Source organism: Pipistrellus hanaki, assembly GCF_964339955.1.
Source record: "Pipistrellus hanaki genome assembly, chromosome: 15".
Taxonomy (NCBI): domain Eukaryota; kingdom Metazoa; phylum Chordata; class Mammalia; order Chiroptera; family Vespertilionidae; genus Pipistrellus; species Pipistrellus hanaki.
The window spans coordinates 37,694,631-37,716,961 of NC_140517.1; the positions used below are offsets into that span (position 1 = coordinate 37,694,631).

Below are 22,331 nucleotides of genomic sequence, written 5' to 3' on the forward strand. Positions count from 1 at the left end.
ACACACACGCTGAATCTTAGAAATATTTACAGCCTCACAAACAGGCTTAACATACAATTGGAGACACACGTAGAGCCACATAACCTCACCTAGACACACTATCACAAAGTCATGTATACAACCCCCTAAACCTACCCATCCTTAGCCACACACACACCCCCTCACTACATTGCCTGTATCCTCCAGACAGACTTACGGTTGTTCCAGCAGGCTCCCCTTCCCCTCGACCTCCTCCCCCAGGGCCCCCTCGAGCCCCGGAGCACTTGAAGGGGCGGAGCCGTCTCCTCAGATATAAGGCTCCGGAGCCCGCAGCTGCGGCTCCTCAGACCTCCAAAAGGCCATGGTCTGCCCGTGGATGCCTCAACTCCTGTCCTGGGCGGCGATTCTGGCGCTGTTTTTCCTTCCCCAGGTCAGAGCGGAGTGGAAAGGGGTGGATGGGACGGGGCGAGAACAGGAGGTCTTGGGGAAGGGGTGCAGGGCGAACAGGACACCCGGGTACACGCGGTCCCCTCACCCTGTGCCCCTTAACGCTCCAGGCACGGCCGGCAGGCGTTTTCGAGCTTCAGATCCACTCTTTCCGGCCGGGATCAGGCCCAGGGGCCCCCAGGTCTCCCTGCAGTGCCGGGGGCCCCTGCCGCCTCTTCTTCAGAGTCTGCCTGAAGCCGGGGACCCCAGAGGAGGCCGCGGAGCCTCCGTGCGCGGTGGGCGCGGCGCTGAGCGCGCGCGGACCCGTCTACACCAAGCAGTCCCGGCCTCCAGCTCCTGACCTGCCGCTGCCCGACGGCCTGATGCGCCTGCCCTTTCGCGATGCCTGGCCGGTAAGACCCGGCCCCGGGGCACCCTCGTGCTGGAGTCCCTACCCAAACCTCCACCCTTTTCTGTCCTCCAACTTCCAAGGCCCCACTTGCCCCCTCATTCCAAATTCCCAGACCAGTAAGTCTACCTACCACCTGGAAACCTTCCTCAGACTCATAAACCCTACTTACTAATGACCCCACCTTTTCTGACTCCAATTTGCCCTCTAGGTTATGATCCCAGCCCTGCATGCTTGAGACCCCAAATTCCCTTCCCTCTCCTCCCTCTTCCCCCAACTCAACCTCTGGAAAGAATACATTCACAGAACTCTGCCTCTGTTCCCTGGAGATCTCTAAATACTGGGATTCTTATCTTTATTTCCAAGTCTCCAAGTTCCCTCTCACACCCTGATTTGGGGGACCCCCCCCCCCCCAATCTCCTCTCACTTTATCCTTTCTCAGATCTTCCGGTTGGGGCTTGTATTTATGACTCTTTCACCTCCAAAACCCTTTCTCCCATCCCACAACCCCAAAAACACAGAGATGAACAAACCTGTATTTGAAGTCTAAGAGCCTTGTTCTTTTGGGCAAATTACTTTCCTTTTATAGCCTCAGTTTCCTCATCTGTGAAATGGGGACATCACGGTACTGCACAAGGGTTCCTGTTGAGGGATTGCACTAGGTTATCTTGAATATAGTCCTCACCACTTACTAAATGCTCAATAAAGGAAGCCCAAACTGCCATTCCTTCCCTGACCCAGCCGCTCTGGAAGCTGTGCCTTGCCTGCCTGGTGCCAGGAATGGTCCTTACCCCTAAACCCTGGCCACTGTTTTTCATCCTTTCCTCTCACCCTTCCAGGGCACCTTCTCTCTCATCATTGAGACCTGGAGAGAAGAGTTAGGAGAGCAGGTTGGAGGTGAGTGTCTTCAGTCTTGGGACTACTGTTAGAACGTGGGAGTGGGGGCCCAACGTGAGTGACATGGGCTGTCGGCAGGGGGTTTTCACAGGATTGCTGGACCCCTGATGTCATCATAGCTCCTGGAGGGTGGTGCTGGGTGTTGACAGCTCCAGGGCTCTTGCCTTGTCCATACAGAAGTGTCCTGGGACTGGATTTAGGAGTCTGTGGTCCCAACAGTGATAGATAGAAACACTTACTATCTTGGAATTAAAGCCACCAGAGCAGGATTCAGCAGCTCACAGTGACAGTAATGCTCTGCCACCATCTGATTTTGAGAACCAAGGGTACACAAAGCTCTGTCACTGTGTCCACATAGAGGCCTCAGGGAGCATGGCTGCTACGGTTTTATCAGGGAAAATACTGAGCAAAGGTTTCAGGGAGGGATATGAGGTGATCTTATCCTTAATTCGGGGAATTTGATGTCATGTAAAGCCCACGTGGATCATCATTTAAAAACATATATGTTTTTATTGATTTCAGAGGTGAAGGGAGAGGGAGAGAGAGATAGAAACAACAGTGATGATGAGAGAGAATCATTGATCAGCTGCCTCCTGCATGTCCTCTACTGGGGATCAAGCCCACAACCCAGGCATGTGCCCTTGACCAGAATGGAACCCAGGATCCTTCGTTCTGCAGGCCGATGTTCTATCCACTGAGCCAAACCGGCTAGGGTAGAGTTGTCATCATTTTGATATAGAAAGCTGTGGCACAATATTGGTGTGTGAAACTTTGATGAGGTGTAACTGCTCCTCTCCCAGTATTTCCAAGTCCTCAAGCAATAAGGGTAATTTATGTTTTAGTAATTGGGGTCTCCGTCACCATTTTCATATAGGAAGATCCCAAGGCACATTTTGGGAATATTATGACCTCACTTCAAAAGACCCGTTACTTTCCCTTGGCCATATAGAGACAGCAAGTGTCACAGGGTGTTACAGGTCTCATCACTAAAATACAAAGATTGTGGTGCAGCCCTAGCCACAGCTTGGGCTCAGTGGACAGAGCGTTGACTTGCACACCAAAGGGTCCTGGGTTCCATTCTGGTCAAGGGCACATGCCCGGGTTGCAGGCTCCTCCTCAGCCAGGGTGCATGCAGAAGGCTACCAATCGATGTGTTTCTCTCACATCAATATTTCTCTTTGTTTTTCCCTCTCTCTTCCACTCTTTCTAAAAACAACAACAAACCCAATGGGAAGAAAAATAGGTGAGGATTAACCACAAACAACACACACACACACACACACACACACACACACACACACACACACACACAGATTGTGGTGCAAAACATTGGGGTATTTTGGCTTCTATGGAAGAGCTGTGATCATAGTGATGGTCACTGGATACTAGATGGGATTGTGACATCAAAGGTCTCGGGGTGCAGTAGGGGGGTCCACTGCGCTGCTAAGGGGGTAACTACCATTCCAGGGCTGAAAGGGGTGGTTGGGCCTTGCTAAGAGAGGCCAGGAAGAGTGCGAGCAGGCGCGCTACGGCTCTATGGCTAGACTGAGTGCGCGGCCATCTGGCCGGGCATTCAGCATCGCTCCCCTCCGCAGGGCCCGCCTGGAGTCTGCTGGCGCGCGTGGCCGGCCGCCGCCGCCTGGCGGCCGGGGGCCCGTGGGCGCGGGACGTGCAGCGCGCCGGTGCCTGGGAGCTGCGCTTCTCCTACCGAGCCCGCTGCGAGCCGCCGGCCGCCGGGGCCGCGTGTGCGCGCCTCTGCCGCTCGCGCAGCGCCTCCTCGCGGTGCAGCCCGGGACTGCGCCCCTGCGCGCCAGTGGAGGACGAGTGCAAGGCGCAGCGTGAGTCCTGAATTCTGCCCCAACTCCTTTCGGCCCTTCTTTAGCTCCACTCACCGCCCCTGGGTCCCTTTTGCAGCCTTTTTCAGGGAACGAAGGACTGGATAACCCTCACCAGATGCCCCAGAACCCCACTCCAGGAAACTGGGGAATGCCACTGACTGCTGCCCATGTACCCAGGCCCCACTCTCGTTTCACTCATGGGCCTCACTCCCTTCCCTGATCAAGCTTATCCGCTTCCGAAAAACTGAGGACCTTAGACTACTCTGCAGCCCTGCCTTGGCACTCCAGCCCCCTTTCCTCTTCCTAGCATTCTTTTGCCCCAAACAGAAATCCCATACCCATTTCCATGCTGGTACCGCCCTCCTCCCCTAATCCACACCCATTTCCAGAAGTGAGGACCAACAGAGCTGTCCTAATTCTGGGGCCCTCCCTACCCCCACCCAGAAGCTTTGCCCCCTAAAGGATCCTTCACCCTCCCTCCCTGCAAATGCAGGCCAGACCCCTTTGCCTTCTAAAGTTTGGGATCCCCGACCTCCATCCTGGGAATCCCCAGACAGCTCCCCAAATGTCTTGAGCCCCACCAAAGCTCCCAGGACTCCTAGGCTAATCCAGATCTTCCCAGACCTGCCCTAATCCAAGACCTTCCCATCTCCCATAAAAAGCCAGGGTCCCTCCCCAACCCCCGGTGCCCTTCCCTCATTCTCCCCTTTCCAGGCTCAGACCTTGGATGAGCTCCACATTCTTCATCCACCAGCACCGCCTCTGGAGCCCAGTGGCCTGGGTTCTACTCCTCACTCCTTTACTTTGCAGCTGGGCGAGTCGTTCCACCTCTCTAGGCCTCAGTTTTCCTATTAACTGGGGGATACAATGGCATCTAGCCCAGAGGGTTGTCTGTCAAAAGGATGAAACAAGATGGTGCACAGAAAGCACTTAGAAACAACTCTGCCCTCATCAGTATTCCTTTTCCCTCTGCCTCTCTGTCCCCTGTAGCGGCATGCCGGGCCGGCTGCAGCCCAGAGCACGGTTTCTGTGAGCGGCCTGATGAATGTCAATGCCTGGAGGGCTGGACGGGGCCCCTCTGCACAGTCCCTGCCTCCACCAGCACCTGTCTCAGCTCCAGGGGCCCATTCTCTGCTGTCGCTGGATGCCTCGTGCCTGGTCCTGGCCCTTGTGATGGCAATCCATGTGCCAACGGGGGCAGCTGCAATGTTAGTATCACCCCTCCCGCCTCTTCCTGATAAGCAGTATTTTACCCTGGGAGTTCCCACCACCCCCTGACGGGGGCTCCATGAGACAACAGCCTGGGGAAGGCCGGGGTAGCTGTTGGGGAGGGCTTCCTAGAGCTGTCCAGTCTGCATCTAGGATGGGATGCTAGAAATGGGATTGGGGATAGTAGACCCAATAAGTGGCACCTAAGGGTGGAGTGTGGGAATGTGAGTCCCGAGGGGCCACAAACTGTCCTTCCTGTGGGGATTTGGGGTGGGGGGTGTATCAGAGAGGACTTCCTGGAGATGGGCCTAGGGCTGGGGCTTCTGAAATCCAATTTGGCTGAGGGGAGGTGACTGCAGAGGGTAGACCAGGTAAGTGGCCTGGGGTAAGCAAAGGTTGGCTGTGGGAGTGAGCCTGGTGTGACTGGGATAGTGTGGACCCCCCTGGACATGCCAGCATGGAACAGGGAGACATACTCAGGGTTCACATTAGGGGAAGGGCCTTCGAAGGAGAGATCTAAGGAGGATCCATGGAAGAGGGTGGCTCAGGGCTAGGAGCTCAGGATTGGCTCTGCAGACAGAGTTGGGGAGGGCGGACGAGGCAGGCAGCAGTTGGCAGGCTAAGGAGTCGAGGTGGGAATGGGCTCTCTCAGGGCCTTCAGTGCCTCTTCCCTGTGGGTAGATGGGCAGACCAGAAACATAGATAGAGGGAAGGGAGGCCTTGGGAGGGCTTTCTAGGTGAGGCCCCTGCATGCTGGGAGGCAAGTCCTGACAAGGAGCAGCCCCCAGGGTCAAGACTAAGGAAGGGGATGGGATTTTGCTCCAAGGAGACCCAATCTAACCTCCTCTTGCCCCTGCCCAGGAGACACCCGGATCCTTCGAATGTGCCTGTCCTCGTGGGTTTTATGGGTTGCAGTGTGAGGTGAGTGGGGTGACATGTGCGGACGGACCTTGTTTCAATGGTGGCTTGTGTGTGGGAGGCACAGACCCGGATTCTGCCTACGTCTGCCACTGCCCACCTGGTTTCCAAGGCTCCAACTGTGAGAAGAGGGTCGACCGGTGCAGCCTGCAGCCATGCCAAAACGGTGAGGTGGGGAGACCAGAACGTCAGGGATGAGGGTGAGGGTCACTGTAGGTCAGTGTGCAAGAGCGGGGCCTGGTTCAGACAGTCCCCGTGACAGCCCTGCCTTTGCCTCCTTTAGCCCCAGGGCCTGGAGAAGCGCCCCTCTTCTCAGCCTCAGTTTGTTCTTGTACCAAGTGGGCGAGGTAATCGTCCTCCGTAAACATTTACTGAGCACCCACAATGTGCTAGGCTTTGCTCTAGGCACTGGGAATGAAACCAAAGCCCCCGCCCTCATAGAGCTGATGGGGCAGACAAACAAACAAGATAAATAAGTAAATGTGTGGGAGGTTAGATGGTGATAAAATAAGAAAAAATAAAGCCAGAAAGGGGACAGGGAGGATATATGGGATGGAGGCAGGTTGACATTTTAGCTTGAAGGCAGTGAGGGAGGAAGCAGTGTGGAATCTTGGGAAGATTATGTTCCTGGCAGAGGGAACAGCAAGTTGTAAAGGCCCTGAGTTAGGAACGTGCCCCGTGTGTTGAGGATCTCAGGGAAGCCAGTGTGGTTGACGCAGTGAGAGATAAGGTCAGGAGGTGACCAGGACAGATCCTATGGAACTTCATGGGCCCTGGGGGAGGATTCTGTTTTTATCCAGAAAAAGATGGATAGACCTGATTTGAACTAGATGCTCTAAACGTTTTAATATTAATGTAAAGAGCTTGGTGCATTTTTATTATAACCAATTCTCACCAAAACACAGAGTATTCATTCTGGGCTGTCTGATACTAGGGACACAGCAGTGACCAGGACAGCTCTGGGCCCTGCCTTCATGGGGGTATCAGCCCAAAGGGGAAGACAGAGAAGGGTTTTCCTCAGCTACAGTCCAGAGTAGTGATGGGGAGAGCAGGAATGGGATGGAGGGAGATTGCTAGAGGGCTTCCTGGAGGAGGGGACATCTGAGCAGACCTGAAGGTAGAGCTCTGGAGAAGAAACCCGAAAAGAATGGAGAAAAGAAGGAAGGGAAAAGGGAGAAGGCCTGGGCGAAAGCCAGGTGGTTCAGACCCGTGGTTCAGGCGGATAGAAAAAGAGACACAGGCAACACGCTAATCCCAGATTTCACCCGAGGGCAAGAAGCTCCAAGCACACTCCCAGCGGCTGGTCCTGGAGTTAGGTGGAGATAAGCGGGATACCAGGGAAGCGGTGCGGGCCGGGCGGACCCAGCTGAGAAACCCCCGGGGCGGGCGGGGGAGACCCTCCCCGGGACTGGCCCCTGACGCGCCTCCTCCACAGGCGGGCTCTGCCTGGACCTGGGCCACGCCCTGCGCTGCCGCTGCCGCGCCGGCTTCGCGGGCCCGCGCTGCGAGCGCGACCTGGACGACTGCGCGGGCCGCGCCTGCGCCAACGGCGGCACGTGCGTGGAAGGCGGCGGCGCGCGGCGCTGCTCCTGCGCGCTCGGCTTCGGCGGCCGCGACTGCCGCGAGCGCGCTGACCCCTGCGCCGCGCGGCCCTGCGCCCACGGCGGCCGCTGCTACGCCCACTTCTCCGGCCTAGTCTGCGCCTGCGCGCCCGGCTACATGGGTGCGCGCTGCGAGTTTCCGGTTCGCTCCGACGGCGCGGACGACGACGACGACCGCGGGGGCGCCTTGCCCGCGGCCCCGCTGCGCCTGCCGCAGGGCGGCCCGCAGCGCCTCCTCCTGCCACCGGCCTTGGGGCTGCTGGTGGCCGCAGGTTTGGCCGGCGCTGCGCTCTTGCTGGTCCAGGTGCGACGCCGTGGCCCTGGCCGAGGTCCGGGGCCTCGCTTGCTGCCGGGCACCCCGGATCCATCGGTCTTGGCGCTTCCTGATGCGCTCAACAACCTGAGGACGCAGGAGAGAACCGGGGAGGACCCGAGGTGAGGGGCTGCGCCACCAAGGGCTGCTTGCGTCCATCTCCATTGTGCAGTTGGTTTGATTCCTTGATGGGCCTTCCCGACTCCATTTAAAAAAAAAAAAAAAAAAAAAAAAAAAATATATATATATATATATATATATATATATATATATATATATATATATATATATTTATTTTTTTTTTTTTACAGAGAGGAAGGGAGAGAGATAGAGTTAGAAACATCCTTGAGAGAGAAACATCAATCAGCTGTCTCCTGCACGCCCCCTACCTGTGCCCTTGACCGGAATCTAACCTGGGCAGTCTGCAGGCCAAGACTCTATCCACTGAGCCAAACCGGTTAGGGCTATTCCAGCCCTTTTCATCTCACAGTTCCTCTAGTTGGTTTTGGGTTCCCCTCCGTGGTGGGTAAGGAAAAGATCTGAGAATTTAAAGAGCATGAGTCTTTTTTTTCTTCTTCTTTTATTTCTGGCAGCCCGTCAGTAGATTGGAATCGCCCTGAAGATGGAGACTCCAGTGAGATTTACGTCATATCTGCTCCTTCGGTCTATGCTCGGGAGGTAGCTACCCCCCTCTGCTCCCTTTGCAAACATCGCACATGCTGGGTAGAGGCAGCCACACTTTGCCTGCTGCTCTCCTTTCCATATCTATAAAATACAGGGAGAGTCCTTGGAAGATCCGCAACCCGCTTTTCCGTTCTGACTCAGTTTAGTTCTTGCTGCCCTTTTGAGCTGCTTGCTACCTTCCTTCTCTCTGGCAGACCTGTGGGCCTGATGAGGTCACAGTGGGGAGCCTCAGGCAGACTTCTCCACTGATTTCCCCTCACTGGGGAGAGGGGGAGGTGTAGGACCGCCCTTTCTAGTGCCTCATACTCATTTTGTTTCTAGGCCTGACCTGCTCCTTCTCCATCAGCGCCTGGAGACAGAGCTTGGATATTTTTCTATTTACCTGATGATGCCCAACCAATCTCTGCCTGACACTTCGGAGTTCAACCTGGAAGGGGTGGCTGGTAGAATTTTACAGTTGGAAGTACATAATGGTTATTTATATCATTGAATTTTTTTCTTTCCACTTCTCCAGAGACTTCTATACTGACTCTTATTTTGATCAGCTTTGATTCATCAGGCTGTGTGCTTTGTATCTGGTGTTGCGGCTGTTCCACTTTGTTTTCACTCTGGGGCGGAGGCAGCCTCTATCCTAAACATTTCTGGGCACTATGGGGAAGGGAACAGTGCTCAGGCTCTTAACACTTCTGCTCACGTTTTATTGAGTGAAGTAGGTCACATGGTTAAGCGTGGTATCTATGGGCTGTACGTAAATCCTCTTGTGAGGGAGCGAAGTGAGGAGTTTGAATGGAATAGAGTCTGCCGCAGATACATACCCAGGAGAGACGGTGCCTGGCTAAAGGGCACAGCTACCAATCTCACCAGGTATTGACAGATTGCTTCCTCAGCCCACACTCCCACCATGAGGTACAAGAATTCCTGGGGAGACTGCCTTTTCTCCCTGTATACCTTGAGAGAGAGAGAGAGAGAGAGAGAGAGAGAGAGAGAGAGAGAGAGAGAGAGAGAGAGAGAGAGAGAGAAGAGAAAGAGAGAGAGAGATTATAACGAGAAACATCTATGAGAATTTCAGAAACAATGACTGGTTGTCTCCCATATGCACCCCCACCCGAGAATGAACCCAAAACCCTGACCAGGAATGGAATCGGTGACCTTTTGGTTCATGGTAGGATGCTCAACCAACTGAGTCACTCCACCTCTTGGTGGGGGAAGGAGTATAGTCACATTCAAGGACAGGGGTGGGGGAACATTTGGGAATTTTGCAGTCAGTCTCCAACACTGAAGTGCCTTCTTCCTTGGGAAGGTAAACTATCCAGGCTATTGGCTACAGACACACCCTTCTCTTGATGTCAAATTACTGAAAAAACAACAAACAAACAAACAAACACCCCAAATAGGGTGGGTCATGGGTGTCATTCAGATGAAGATCCATACCTTGAAAATGGTAGGAAGCAGGACTGGCAGTGATTGCATGTTGATGGTGCTATTTTGGATATGGAATAAATGGGACACACAGTGCTTTGACTTGTCTCTGCCTTTCTAGGTCTTCAAATCTCCTTCCATATGTGATGGAACAAGGCTAAGTAAGATCCAACAGGGGAGGGGGGAATTTTCCTTAATTTTGGGAATATCCTAAGACAGTTATACATTTCTACTACTACTACTACAACTACACTGAGAAATAACAAGTCTACATCAGCCAATTTCTGCCAATCCTTCCTCATATTGTCTAGCAGGTAGTATGCATGGACTTTTGGAAATGAGCAAAATTATAGGAACTGAAGAAGTAAGAACAGAGGAAAATATTGGAATACAGCATCAAATGAAGGAGTCATTTTATTAGATCATCAGCCAAGAGATCTGCTTATTCCTCTAATTCATCAACAGATACCATAGATTGAATAAATACCTATAAATTCAAGTTTTGCTATATTGAATTTGTGTCATAGGAATAACTATCATTAAAGAACTAATGGACATTAAAACAAAATCCTATTATAAAATACTATTTAAATTGAGATTAAAATAGACATCAACACCAGCCCTTGATTCCTTCTAAGACCACTCTCGAAGTTCAGAGGCAAAGAGTCCTTGCTGCCATGAATAGCTGCTGAGAGCAGAACTCAGTTTAAAAGCAAAGCTGGGAAGATGTACTTTCCCGCATTCGATGTGAAGAACTCATTTTCTTCTAAAATCAGTGACTGCATACAAACTGACGGCAGGCAGCTGAGTCCCATGGATTCCCCCTTTGATATACTTCCTGGGCTAAGGATGCCTCACCCATGGCAGAGTCTTGGCACTGTCACCATACAAATCCATTGGTCATCACAGGAGCAGAGCTGGCTGGATTATCGAGTAGGGATGACCAAAGTTCCCCGATTTGCCATCATAAGGGAAGAGTCCCTGCCCAGGTCAGCAGGCTCTGCTCTATGGCTTTGTCTGGCAGGCTCCTAAGAAGCAGCTTTCGGAACAGGGAGACCATTAGGTTATTAGAGCACACAGGGAAGGAAAAGTTATTCTGGTCTAAATCCCTCACTTCACAGTTAAAGGAAGCAGAGCCCCACGGGACTAAGGTAGAAGGCAATCCACACCGAGGGGCAACTTCCAATTTTTTTCTTTTTTAGCCAAGCTTTAAGGCCAAAACTTACTGCATTTAGCACAGGCAATAGTACATAAATAACCTGAATGATTACTCAAAAAGAAAAAAAAAAGTAAAATTAAAAGCCTACAAATGCACAGGAGTCAGACGGCCTGGGTTCAGATTTTGGTTATACCACTTATTCAAGCAAGTCATTTCACCTCTCTGCGCTTCAATATCCTTACTGGTAAAATGAGATTGATAACAGAATCTGCTACAGAAAGTTGTATTTAATAATAAACGCAAAGCATTTATAACAAGTAGACAAGTAATAGGTACTCAGAAAATGTTAGTTTTCAATATTACCTAGAAGGAAGTCCATTTCACAGAGCGTTAAACTGAAGTCCAGAGATGGGTAGAGACTTGCTTAGCATCACAGAAAATTGGGCGTGTCTCCTGATCTTCCTTGGACATGGAAAGGCTCCGGGATTGGTGGCACGGTGGGCCAGGACTCCTGTTGGAAGCCCTGCTGTGAATCTGAATAAAGTCTGTTCCTAACCTCATAATATGGGGCCAATGTCAACATCCTGGTTTTACATCCTGCGGTCACATAAGATGCTATTGTGTATATGTGAAAGTTTCACAGGAAGCCTCTCTGCTATTTTTTCCACATCGTGGGTTAAGTTAAACTAATTTAAACTAAAAGGACAAACATTTATTGGGCACCTACTGTGGCAGGCTTTGTTCTCGGAGTGAGGACTCCGCAGAGAACAAGACAAAATTCCACCCCGGAGGAGCTGTGATCAGATTCTTCCTCTTCACTTGGGCTCGGGAGTCCATAGCTGCCGGCTGAATCCTGGCTCTGCCACTTACTACCTGTGGGCACGTGTGTAGCACTTAGCACCACAGAATTGTAAAATCTGTTACTGTTATTTTCTACAGGTTTCTCAGTTACCCCCTTAGCCATGTCTGATGGCCGCGGACTAGTCCTAGCAACTTTCCTGGCATCCTACAGGTCCCAGTGCTCCCCTCCCCACATCTCTGAGCCTCTGCTCAGGCCCGACCACACCGGGTGTCAAAATTCAGTGATGGGCATGTCTCCTCTCCTGGACTGGGAGCCTGGTGACGGCCAGGCTTCCTCCTTGGCGCTCTGGCCCCAGAATCCGCCAGCATACGAGGCACTCGATACACAGGCTGAACCCGTGAATGTTAATGATGGGGGGAACCGGTGCGGGGGTGGTGGCTGGGGCATCAGGGGATGGGAGCGATCATGCGAAATTGCAGGTGCAGGTCCGCTTTCGCCCGAGCGATGGAACCTGCGGGTGGAACCCGGTGTAACAGTGCCCCCTGTGGTCGCGCGTGGAACCCGGTGCTTCGGCGGAGGAGGCGGCGGGATCCCACCGCTGCGCGGCCTCCCCGCCGCCGCCGGGCCCATGAACAACCAGGCGCGGGCCTCACGCCCCGCCCCGCCGCGGACCTCCGCCTCGGTCCGGGCTTCGATTCCGGTCAGGCCCTCGAACCCGACTCTGGTCCCAGCCTCGGCCCCAGTCCGGACCTCAATTCCGGGCCCGGCCTCGACTGCAGCCCGGACCCCCACTCCGGTCCGGGCTGCGATCCCGGTCCCGACCTCGCTCCAGACTCCAACTCGGGTTTCTGACTCCACTCCGGTCCCGGCCTCTACCCCGCTCCAGACACCAACGCGGGCTCCTGCCTCTGCCCCGGTCCGGGCCTTGACTCGGTTCCCTGCCCCAGTCCCTGCCCCGGCCCCGGTCCGGACCTCCGCTCCCGTCCCTGCCCAGACCCCGGTCCGGACCTCGGTTTCAGTCCCTGCCCCGGCCCCGCCCCCGGTTCGGACCTCGGCTCCCGTTCCTGCCCAGACCCCGGTCCGGACCTCGGCTCCCGTTCCTGCCCCGGCCCCGGTCCGTACCTCGGTTTCGGTCCCTGCCCCGGCCCCGGTCCGTACCTCGGTTCCGGTCCCTGCCCCGGCCCCGGTTCGGACCTCGGCTCCGGTCCCTGCCCCGGCCCCGGTTCGGACCTCGGCTCTGGTCCCTGCCTCAGTCCCTGCCCAGACCCCGGTTCGGACCTCGGCTCCGGTCCCTGCCCCGGCCCCGGTTCGGACCTCGGCTTCGGTCCCTGCCTCAGTCCCTGCCCAGACCCCGGTCCGGACCTCGGCTCCGGTCCCTGCCCCGGCCCCGGTTCGGACCTCGGCTCTGGTCCCTGCCTCAGTCCCTGCCCAGACCCCGGTCCGGACCTCGGCTCCGGTCCCTGCCTCAGTCCCTGCCCAGACCCCGGTCCGGACCTCGGCTCCGGTCCCTGCCCCGGCCCCGGTTCGGACCTCGGCTCCGGTCCCTGCCTCAGTCCCTGCCCAGACCCCGGTCCGGACCTCGGCTCCGGTCCCTGCCTCAGTTCCTGCCTCGACCCCGGTCCAGACGTACACTCGGTTCCCTGCCTCGGTCCAGACTTCGACGCCGGTCCCGGCCTGGACCTCAACTAGGTTCCCTGCCCTGGTCCGGACTTCGACTCCAGCCCCTGCCTCGTCTACAGTCCGAACCCCGACTCTGGTCCGGACCCCGATTCCAGCCCGGGCCCTGAATCCAACCTCAGCAACCGCCGCCCTCTTTTCGGGCCCGGGCGCCGCTGAGGTCCCCGCCGCGGGGCGGGACAAGGCTCCCGCAGCGACGCCCAGGGTGGAGCACCGCCTCTCCGTCTCCCAAGAGTCCGGGGCCTCCCGGGAGCTCCTTCCTGCTGTCAGTGCATCCACCTCCGGCTCATTGGGGCCCACCCCCCGGCCCGCCCCAACGGCAGATCCAGCGGCCGCCAAGCTGACAGATCCTAAGGCTTTATCCATCTCCCCGCCTATCATGGGGACCTCCCTGTTCCCCACTTTCTTACCGATTTCTGCGAACACATTCGCCGCCCCACGCGAGTACTTTCAAGTGGACAACAGGATTGAGATTCGAGTGATCTATTGGTGAGAGGCTGTCCGCACCCACACCTGCCTTCCTCCCAGGGGAAAGGGTGGGAGGGTGAGTGCTGGGGTTTGGGGAACTGGAAGTAGGACAAAGGAAGGGAGTCCCAGTTCCCCAGTAGGCAGCTTGGCTCTCCCTATCATCCCTTTGGGGCTAGAGAGCACTAAGTTCAAATTTCTGCTCTGCCCCACAGAGGTGAATCCTGGCTCCATAGACTTAAACTTCTCTCTTCCCCCCTCCCCTCTCCCTCCTCCCTCCCCCCTCCTTCCCTCCCTCTTTTCCTTACTTATCTGGGAGTGTCCTGCACACCATGGGCCAGGCCTGAGCTGGGGATGGAGGGCTGAGCAGAGCCACCTGCTTTCCTCCCCAGAGGATGCGGGACAAGGTGTGACCTGAGGGACAAGGGGTAGGGAATTTCAGATTGGGTGGTCAGGGATAGTCTTTCTCAGGAGATGGCATCTTAGTGATGAGAAGGAGGCTGCCAAGTGGAGAGCTGGGGGCCTTGCCGATGAAGGTAGCAAGGAGGAGAAAAGCAGCAAGTGCAAACCCAGAGGAGGCTGGCCTCAGGTCTGGAGTGTCCATTGTGTCAAGGACAACAGTAACAGCAATGACTTCCTTGACCTTCCTGAGACCCAGGACTGGATGCCTCTGTGGGAGGGGCTTTATCTTCCATTCAATCCCCACACCTCTCCTCTGCTCTAGTGGTTCTCTCCCCTTATGGCTCCCACTTTTTCTCTCTTCTGTCTCTGCCAGGGGCTCTCTCTCTCTTCCCAGCTCACTATCTCTCTCCTTTCCCCATGCTGTATGTGTGTATTTCTTTTTCTCTTTCTTCCTGTTTCCTCATCTCCCCATCTCTTTCTCTTCCCATCTCCTTCTTTCTATATCTTTCTCTGACTCAATGGATTCATCATTTCATTCATTCAACAACTATTTATTAAGCACCTTCCATGTGCCAGACCCATTAGGGATACACAGCTAATAAAACAGAGATCCTTGTCCTTGTGGTGCTGACATTTTGGTATGGAATAAGTAGGACTAAGAGCAAATTATTTAATATCTTACTTAGAGGGTGATCAGTGCTATGAACAAAAAGCATCTGGGGGGGGGTGGCCACAATTTTAACTGGGGTGGTCAGGAAGGCATCACTGAGAAGGTGACATATGAGCAAAGACCTGAAGGAGGGGAGAGAAGAAGCCATGTAGATACGAGAAACTATTCTGTAGAAGGCACAGCCAGCACAAAGGCTCTGAGCAGGGCATGCCTGGAGGTAGGAAGGAAGGCTAGGGGGTCCCTGTGGCTGGGAGGAGATGGGGCGAAGCCTGTGGGGACGTGGGGGAGTGTGGTTTTCTGCCCGGAGTGAGATGGCACTATAGGACATTCTGAGCTGGGGAAGGATGGGATCTGATGTGCGTGTTCACAGGGTCCCTCTGGACTTGGGGAGAGACTGATGTGGTGTTCTCTCTCTCTCTCTCTCTCTCTCTCTCTCTCTCTATCTCTCTCTCTCTCTCTCTATCTCTATCTCTCTCTATCTCTATCTCTATCTCTATCTCTATCTCTATCTCTATCTCTATCTCTCCCTCTTTTTTTACCCTTGGCTTTCAGTGGCCTCTGAAGCTATAACCTCCGGGTGAGTAGTTTTTGGCTTTGGAAATGGGGAGAATGTGGGACATGAAGTCTGGAAGGAGTTCCTGTTTCCCATTTCTGCAAGACCTGTGACCCGGTGACAGCATGATTTCATCTCCTTCCTGCAGTACATTCTACTGAGAAGGAGTCTGGAGCAACAATTTCCAAATTGTTTAAACTTTGTGAGTTTGCTGGTCACCAGGGGCGTGGGGGGAGTCAGTGCTTCAAGAGCCCCAGGGGCTTGGAAGGAGCTCTTAGCCTCCCCCACCCCAACATTCCCTCCTCAGGAGGAGGAGATATCTACACAGGCTGCCGGGGAGTTTGAAGTGTTTGTGGATGGGAAACTGGTTCATTCAAAGAAGGTGATTCTGAGTAGGGGTCCCAACAGGGCAGGAGGGTGGTGCTGGGGCCCTGGATTGTGGGAGACACACATGTCTGTGCTCTTTCCCCTCTGTGTCCAGAAAGGTGATGGCTTTGTGGATGAGGCCAAAATGCAGAAAATTGTGAACATTATTGATGAGCAGATCAGGAAAAGTTAACAGACAACTGGTGAGCTGGAGGTGAGGTGAGGGAGATGAGGTGGGAGGGGTGGAGGCTGGGCTGAAGGTGAGTAGGTGGGCAGGACAAAGATACCCCATCCCAATCCTAGCTCAGCCAGTCCTCACTGTTATAATCAGGCATCTACAACCTTTCTAAGCCTCATTTTTTAAACCTGGGAAATGGGGCTGCTGAGATGATCTGTGAGATGCCTTATATCTTATATAATAAAGAGGTAATATTATGCAAATTGATCATCACTACAACACACAAAATGGCTGCCCCGTATGGTCAAAGATGGCCACCACAAGATGGGGAGGGCAGTTGGGAGCAACCAGGCCAGCAGGGGATGGCAATTAGGGGTGATCAGACCAGCAGGGGAGGAAAGTTAGGGGTACCAGGTCAGCAGGAGAGGGCAGTTAGGGGTGACCAGGCCAGCAGGGGAGGGTAGTTAGGGCCAATCGGACCAGCAGGGGAGCAGTTAGGCGTCAATCAGGCTGGCAGGGGAGTGATTAGGGAGTGATTAGGCTGGCAGGCAGAAGTGGTTAGGGGCAATCAGGCAGGTAGGCAGGTGAGCAGTTGGGAACCAACAGTCCTGGATTGTGAGAGGGATGTCTGACTGCCCGTTTAGGCCTGATCCCCTTGTGGGTCCCAAATTGAAGAGGGTACAGGCTGGGCTGAGATACACATACCCTTCCCTCCCCCCACCCCACATGAATTTTGTGCACTGGGCCTCTAGTAAGATAATAAATAGTGCACAGCTCAGAGTAAGGCTCAGTGGATGCCACTTAGAAATTTATCTGATTGTTATTTTTTTTAAAATATATATTTTATTGATTTTGTACAGAGAGGAAGGGAGAGAGATAGAGAGTTAGAAACATCGATGAGAGAGAGTCATCGATCAGCTGCCTCCTGCACACCCCCCACTGGGGACATGCCCGCAACCAAGGTACATGCCCTTGACCGGAATCGAACCCGGGTCCCTTCAGTCCCCAAGCCAATGCTCTATCCATTGAGCCAAACCGGTTTCGGCTGATTGTTATTTTAAAAAATCTGTTTGAAGAAGTAATCACAGAAAATTTCCCTAACCTGGGGAAAGAAAATGGTCACACAAATTCAAGAAGCACAGAGAGTCCCAACCAAAATGAACCCAATAAGATCCACAACAAGACACATCATAATTAAAATGTCCAAGGTTGCCAGGGCCAGTGTGGCTCAATTGTTGAGCATCATTTTATGTACCAAAAAGTTACCAGTTCTATTCCTGGTCAGGGCAAATGCCCAAGTTTGTGGTTTCAGTCCCCAGTAGTGGGCGTGCAGGAGACAACTGATGGATGTTTTGCTCTCACATCAATGTTTCTTCCTCCCTATTTGTTCCTCTATCAGTGTTTCCCAAACTTTTGACATATGTGTACCCTTCTATAATTTTCGTAACACTGAGTACCCCTCGTATGCATGAGAACGTAGAATTAGGCGCAGCTAAGCACGGTGCAGTGCATATCCCCACCAAACTCCAGTGCAATGCGTACCCCCACCAAACTCTTCCCATATCCCCGGGGGTATGCGTACCATACTTTGGGAAACACTGCTCTATCCAAAAATCAATAAAAAATGTTTTAAAAACTGGCCAAGGTTAAAGACAAAGAATTCTTTAAAAAAATATATTTTATTAATTTTTCATAGAGAGGAAGGGAGAGGAATAGAGAGCTAGAAACGTTGGTGAGAGAGAAGCATCAACCAGCTGCCTCCTGAACACCCACCACTGGGGATGTGCCTGCAACCAATGTACATGCCCTTGACCAGAATTGAATCTGGGACCCTTCAGTCTGCAAGCTGATGCTCTGTCCACTGAGCCAAACTGGTTTCGGCAAGAATTCTTTTGTTAATCCTCACCCAAGAATATTTCTCCATTAAAAAATATTTCCTTTTTTTTTTTTTGAGGGAAAAACCCCTACAATTCTATGTTCTTTATTTGTAACTATTCTACATATTTGAGACTTTAAATTTTTTTTATATAAAAAAGAGATAAAAAGGATGAAATAAAATTTCAAGACAATTTTTACTTCTATGCCTGGATCACTGGAGATCAAAATTATGTCACTGATTTATAATCGTTGACCATAATTTGTTTTATGGTGCTAACAATATACTTTCCCAATAATCATACTTCACCAAATCTCTTTTCATATTAATCCCTTCCTATGTTGAGGTTAACTACTTTTAAGTTTCTTGAATACAGTTATCTCTCAAGAAATAATATACTAATTCAGAGATTTTCATTAACTTTTTATTTTATTTTATTTTATTTTAAAAAAATATATTTTATTGATTTTGTACAGAGAGGAAGGGAGAGAGATAGAGAGTTAGAAACATCGATGAGAGAGAAACATTGATCAGCTGCCTCTTGCATACCCCCTACTGGGGATATGCCCGCAACCAAGGTACATGCCCTTGACCGGAATCGAACCCGGGACCTTTCAGTCCCCAAGCTGACGCTCTATCCATTGAGCCAAACCGGTTTCGGCTCATTAACTCTTTAAAAAAAAATATTTTATTGATTTTTTACAGAGAGGAAGGGAGAGAGATAGAGAGCTAGAAACGTCGATGAGAGAGAAACATCAACCAGCTACCTCTTGCACACCCCCTACCGAGGATGTGCCCGCAACCAATGTACATGCCCTTGACTGGAATCAAACCTGGGACCTTTCAGTCCGCAGACTGACGCTCTACCACTGAGCCAAACCGGTTAGGGCGATTTTCATTAACTCTTAAAGTTAACTTACTCAGAATATACTTGTGGATTTTTTTTCTTTCCTAAAATTGTTTTCATTCATATAATTTCATTGTATAGACTGGTATACTTAGCCAAAAGGGTACACAATTCCTATTTTAAAAAGTTTACTGAACATTATTCCTGCATCACGCTTATTAGAAGAAAAATTAATTTTCCCTGAAGGCACCCTGTCTTTTCATGATGATTTATTCCCTAACTTTTTTGTATTAAAAATATAGGTTAATATGAAATTAGCAAAATGCATCATATGAAACTTCATGCTGAGCAAAACCAAGTCCAAAAAAAGTTACCATATATTAATAGCTACCACAGTAAGAAACCTCTGGCACAATTTCAAACGAACCAACATCAGAATTATGGGGGTCCCAGAAGAAGAGAGAGAGCAAGATACCAAAAGCATATTGGAAAAAATAGTGACAGAAAACTTCCCCCACCTGGTAAAAAAAAATTAGACTTACAAGTCCAGGAAGCGCACAGAACCCCAAACAAAAGGAATCCAAAGAGGACCACACATCATAATTAAAATTTCAAGAACAAAAGATAAAGAGAGAATATTAAAAGCAAGTTAATGACTAGCAAGAACCTACTGCCAAAAATACTTGAAGTTGTCCCAGAGGTTTCTTACATTATCTACAACTTTCTGGATTCTCTTGTCTTCTTGCTTCTGCGGAGGATTGTCTTCTGGCTCTTTATGCTTCAAATCTTTCACTTGACTTGATTCTTGCGATCTTCCATTCTGTTTTTAGGACTCTGTATAACATTTTTTTATTTCAGACAATGTATTCTTTATTTCTAGTTGATCCCTTTCACAGCTTCCCTGAGTTGGTAGCCTCAAAATATCTGTTTAGCTTGGATGGGATGGAGTTTCAGGGTGGAGCCTACAGCCTTGGCTTCCGTCAGCCCCTCCCTATGAGGTTCCTGAGTCTCAGTATTCCTCAGGGTCCTTCGGTACTCGCTGCAAGCACCTCTGAGAGAAAGGTGCCCTCGAGTTTCGTCCGGTACCAAATAGTCTAGGCTCTCCTTTAATGAACCTGGAACTGGGGTTCAGTGCAGTTGGAAGTGGGGTTCAGAGCAGTCTGGAGCTTTTGTCTCCTTTCCCCTAGGGCCTAGGGCAATCCAGTGGCACAGTCAACCATCGGTTCTCTGTGCGTAATGTTGCGCCTCTGGGACTGCATTTTGCCGCTCCCCTGAGTTTCTGCCTTACAGCCCAGTCTCCCTCTGTATGAGCCAGGGTCTGGCCTAGAACTGGGGTTCAGTGCAGTCGGAACTGGGGCTCAACACAGTCCGGAACTTTTGTCTCCTTCCTGCTAGGGCAATCTAGCAGCAGAGTCAACAGTCCGTCCTCTGTGCGTAATGTGCACGCCCTGGGACTGTCTTTCGCCACTCCCCTGAGTTTCCACCTTACATCCCAGACTCCCTCCTTATGTGTCTGGGTCCCCAGGGTCTCACCAGAACTGGGGTTTAGTTTTGTTAGAGCTGGGGTTCAGCACAGTCCGGAGCTTTTATCTCCTTCCCGCTAGGGAATGCCAGCCAGGCACTCAGCCTCCCCCTCCTCTCCGGCTCCATCCTCTCCATGTGCGCACCGTGTCTCTGTACCTTAGGTTTTTACAGCTCCTCTGATTTTCCTTCTGGTTTTCTCTTTCCTTCTAGTTGTAGAATTTCCAGTCAGTCAATTTTTCTGTAGTTCTGGGTAATGTCCATTTTGTATTTTAGTTGTATTTTTTTTGAAATTGTTGTGTGAGGCTGCAGTTAGGCGTTTACCTATGCCACCATCTTCATTTTCTCGAGGAGTTAATATTCGGATTTCATATTTTTAACAAATGTTTGCTGAGTACCTACTTTGGGCTTGATTCTAGGCCTTAGGGATGAAATGGTAGTGAACAAAACAAATACAAACCCCTGGCTCAGTGGCACTGACATTCTCATGGAGCAGACAGACACAGGCTGATGAAGGCATTTTAGAAGGACATAAGTGGCAGGAGAAGAAAGATAAAGCAGGAAAGCAGCATGGAGAGTGCTGGAAGGTTTTTCACCTCAAACTGAGTGGTCAGGGAAGACCTCAGTAGGATGGTGATGTGCCAACACTTGCAAGAAGGGATCAAACCATGTGGGTAGAAAGTATTCCAGGCAGAGAGCAGCATGTGCAAAGGCCCTGTGATGGGAACGTGTCTGGAAAATGGCAAGGAGACACGAGTGGGTATTGTAATCCATGGAAAGTATTGGAATGGCCAATACAGTAAGCCTGATAGAAATGCTATGGAGTTGTTGTCATTATTGCTATTAAAACTTTTTTTTCTCTTCTCTCCCCATCTTAGGAACCTCAGCAGGATGACGAGAAGGGCTGAAATGTTGCCCTCAGGGTCAGGTCCTTTTTTGATGGTGGCTGGGGCTGGGGTGGGGTCAGGTGGGGAGAAGGGGAAAATACAGAGTCTGTCTCCATGTCTCCCAGTGTTCTCTTCTTACTGCGTCTTCGGTCACTGCACTCCATCCCGAGGTCTGTGGAAGTTGCCTGCTGCAGTGCTGACAGCATCTCCAACGGTCAGCCCAGTGGGGGAGGGAAGGGCAGGGTGAGTATAAGGTCAGACCTGTTGCTCCCCAGATTTGCTGCAGAAACCCAGGATACCAGGAACCCCCTTCCCTCACTGTCCTTCCAGACACCCCTGCCCTTTGTGGGTTCATGAACTCCTACCCATAGTTCACAGCCCAACCCTCTTGTATTCTCTACCAGGAAGCTTCCTGACCCTAGTTACTGACCTTTCCTTTCCCCGATGTCCTGTGAGCTTGGACCCCATTCTCTATCCCTTGGCTGTGACAGGCAGCTCTGCCCTGACCACTGCTCTTCCTGTGGGCAGGAGCTGCCTTATCCTCACTCCTTATCCCTGTGCTCAGAACAGGGTCTGGCTGAGGGCATTTGCTAGATAAATGTTGGATAGAATTTGCCACAGAAATGTGACGTGTGCAGAGGGCACTCTGTGGGCTAGGGCCCGGTGTCAGGAAACTGTATGTAGGGACAAGGGACAGTAGAGGGTAAGTACAGGAAGCTCCAAAGGACCAGGCCTGCCTGGGGCGTCTGGTTGGTAGCTTCCCCAGTCTGGGCAAATCTCCATCTCCATCTCCATCCTGGGCACCCCTGCAAGGCAGCAATGGGGAAGCTCCAGGAGCTTCAAGGACTCATGGATTCCTATTTTTCCCACTGCTAACAATTTATTACGTAAGCACTATGTTTAAACATCCCCCTGTGTTTCTGAGCAGGGGTAGTCCACTATTTTTGAGAGTTGGATAGGACAGAATGTCCCAGGCTGACTTCCTCTCACAGTCCCCACCACCAGCTTTCTGCATTTTGCCAATGTACTAGGTATGAAGGACATCTCATTGTTTTCATTAGCTTTTCTTTGATTACTCATCCTATATACACTTAAAAAATATATTTTTATTGATTTCAGAGAGGAATGGAGAGGGAGAAAGAGATAGAAACATCAGTGATGAGAGAATCATTGATCGGCTGCCTCCTGCATGCTTCACACTGGGGATCAAGCCTGCAACCCCAGAGTAATGCTCT

At 51.7% G+C, this 22,331-nt stretch overlaps 2 protein-coding genes across 2 annotated transcripts; both read left to right on the forward strand.

Annotated features, from left to right (window-relative positions):
• Positions 1–340: 340 nt before the first annotated feature.
• DLL3 (delta like canonical Notch ligand 3) lies at positions 341–9,219 on the forward strand (the record flags this gene model as incomplete). Its single annotated transcript, XM_084861335.1, has 9 exons — positions 341–409; positions 537–818; positions 1,654–1,711; positions 3,307–3,549; positions 4,540–4,757; positions 5,620–5,842; positions 7,112–7,712; positions 8,184–8,268; positions 8,596–9,219. 9 exons carry the CDS (start codon positions 341–343, stop codon positions 8,599–8,601), a joined length of 1,785 nt encoding a protein of 594 aa, XP_084717461.1. The 3' UTR covers positions 8,602–9,219.
• A 2,115-nt stretch (positions 9,220–11,334) lies between these two features.
• Positions 11,335–21,156, forward strand: SELENOV (selenoprotein V). The gene is made up of 6 exons (XM_084906829.1): positions 11,335–13,820; positions 15,433–15,445; positions 15,546–15,623; positions 15,729–15,803; positions 15,903–16,001; positions 21,088–21,156. Exons 1-5 carry the CDS (start codon positions 11,815–11,817, stop codon positions 15,978–15,980), a joined length of 2,250 nt encoding a protein of 749 aa, XP_084762955.1. The 5' UTR covers positions 11,335–11,814; the 3' UTR covers positions 15,981–16,001; positions 21,088–21,156.
• The last annotated feature ends 1,175 nt before the right edge of the window (positions 21,157–22,331 follow it).

Excerpts from the sequence above, each read along its gene's own strand:
- SELENOV (XM_084906829.1), top strand. The coding sequence starts at position 11,815 with ATGTCTGATGGCCGCGGACTAGTCCTAGCAACTTTCCTGGCATCCTAC. Across the intron at positions 15,624-15,728 it reads TTCCAAATTGTTTAAACTTT|GAGGAGGAGATATCTACACA; the intron begins GTGAGTTTGCTG and ends TTCCCTCCTCAG. Across the intron at positions 15,804-15,902 it reads AACTGGTTCATTCAAAGAAG|AAAGGTGATGGCTTTGTGGA; the intron begins GTGATTCTGAGT and ends CTCTGTGTCCAG.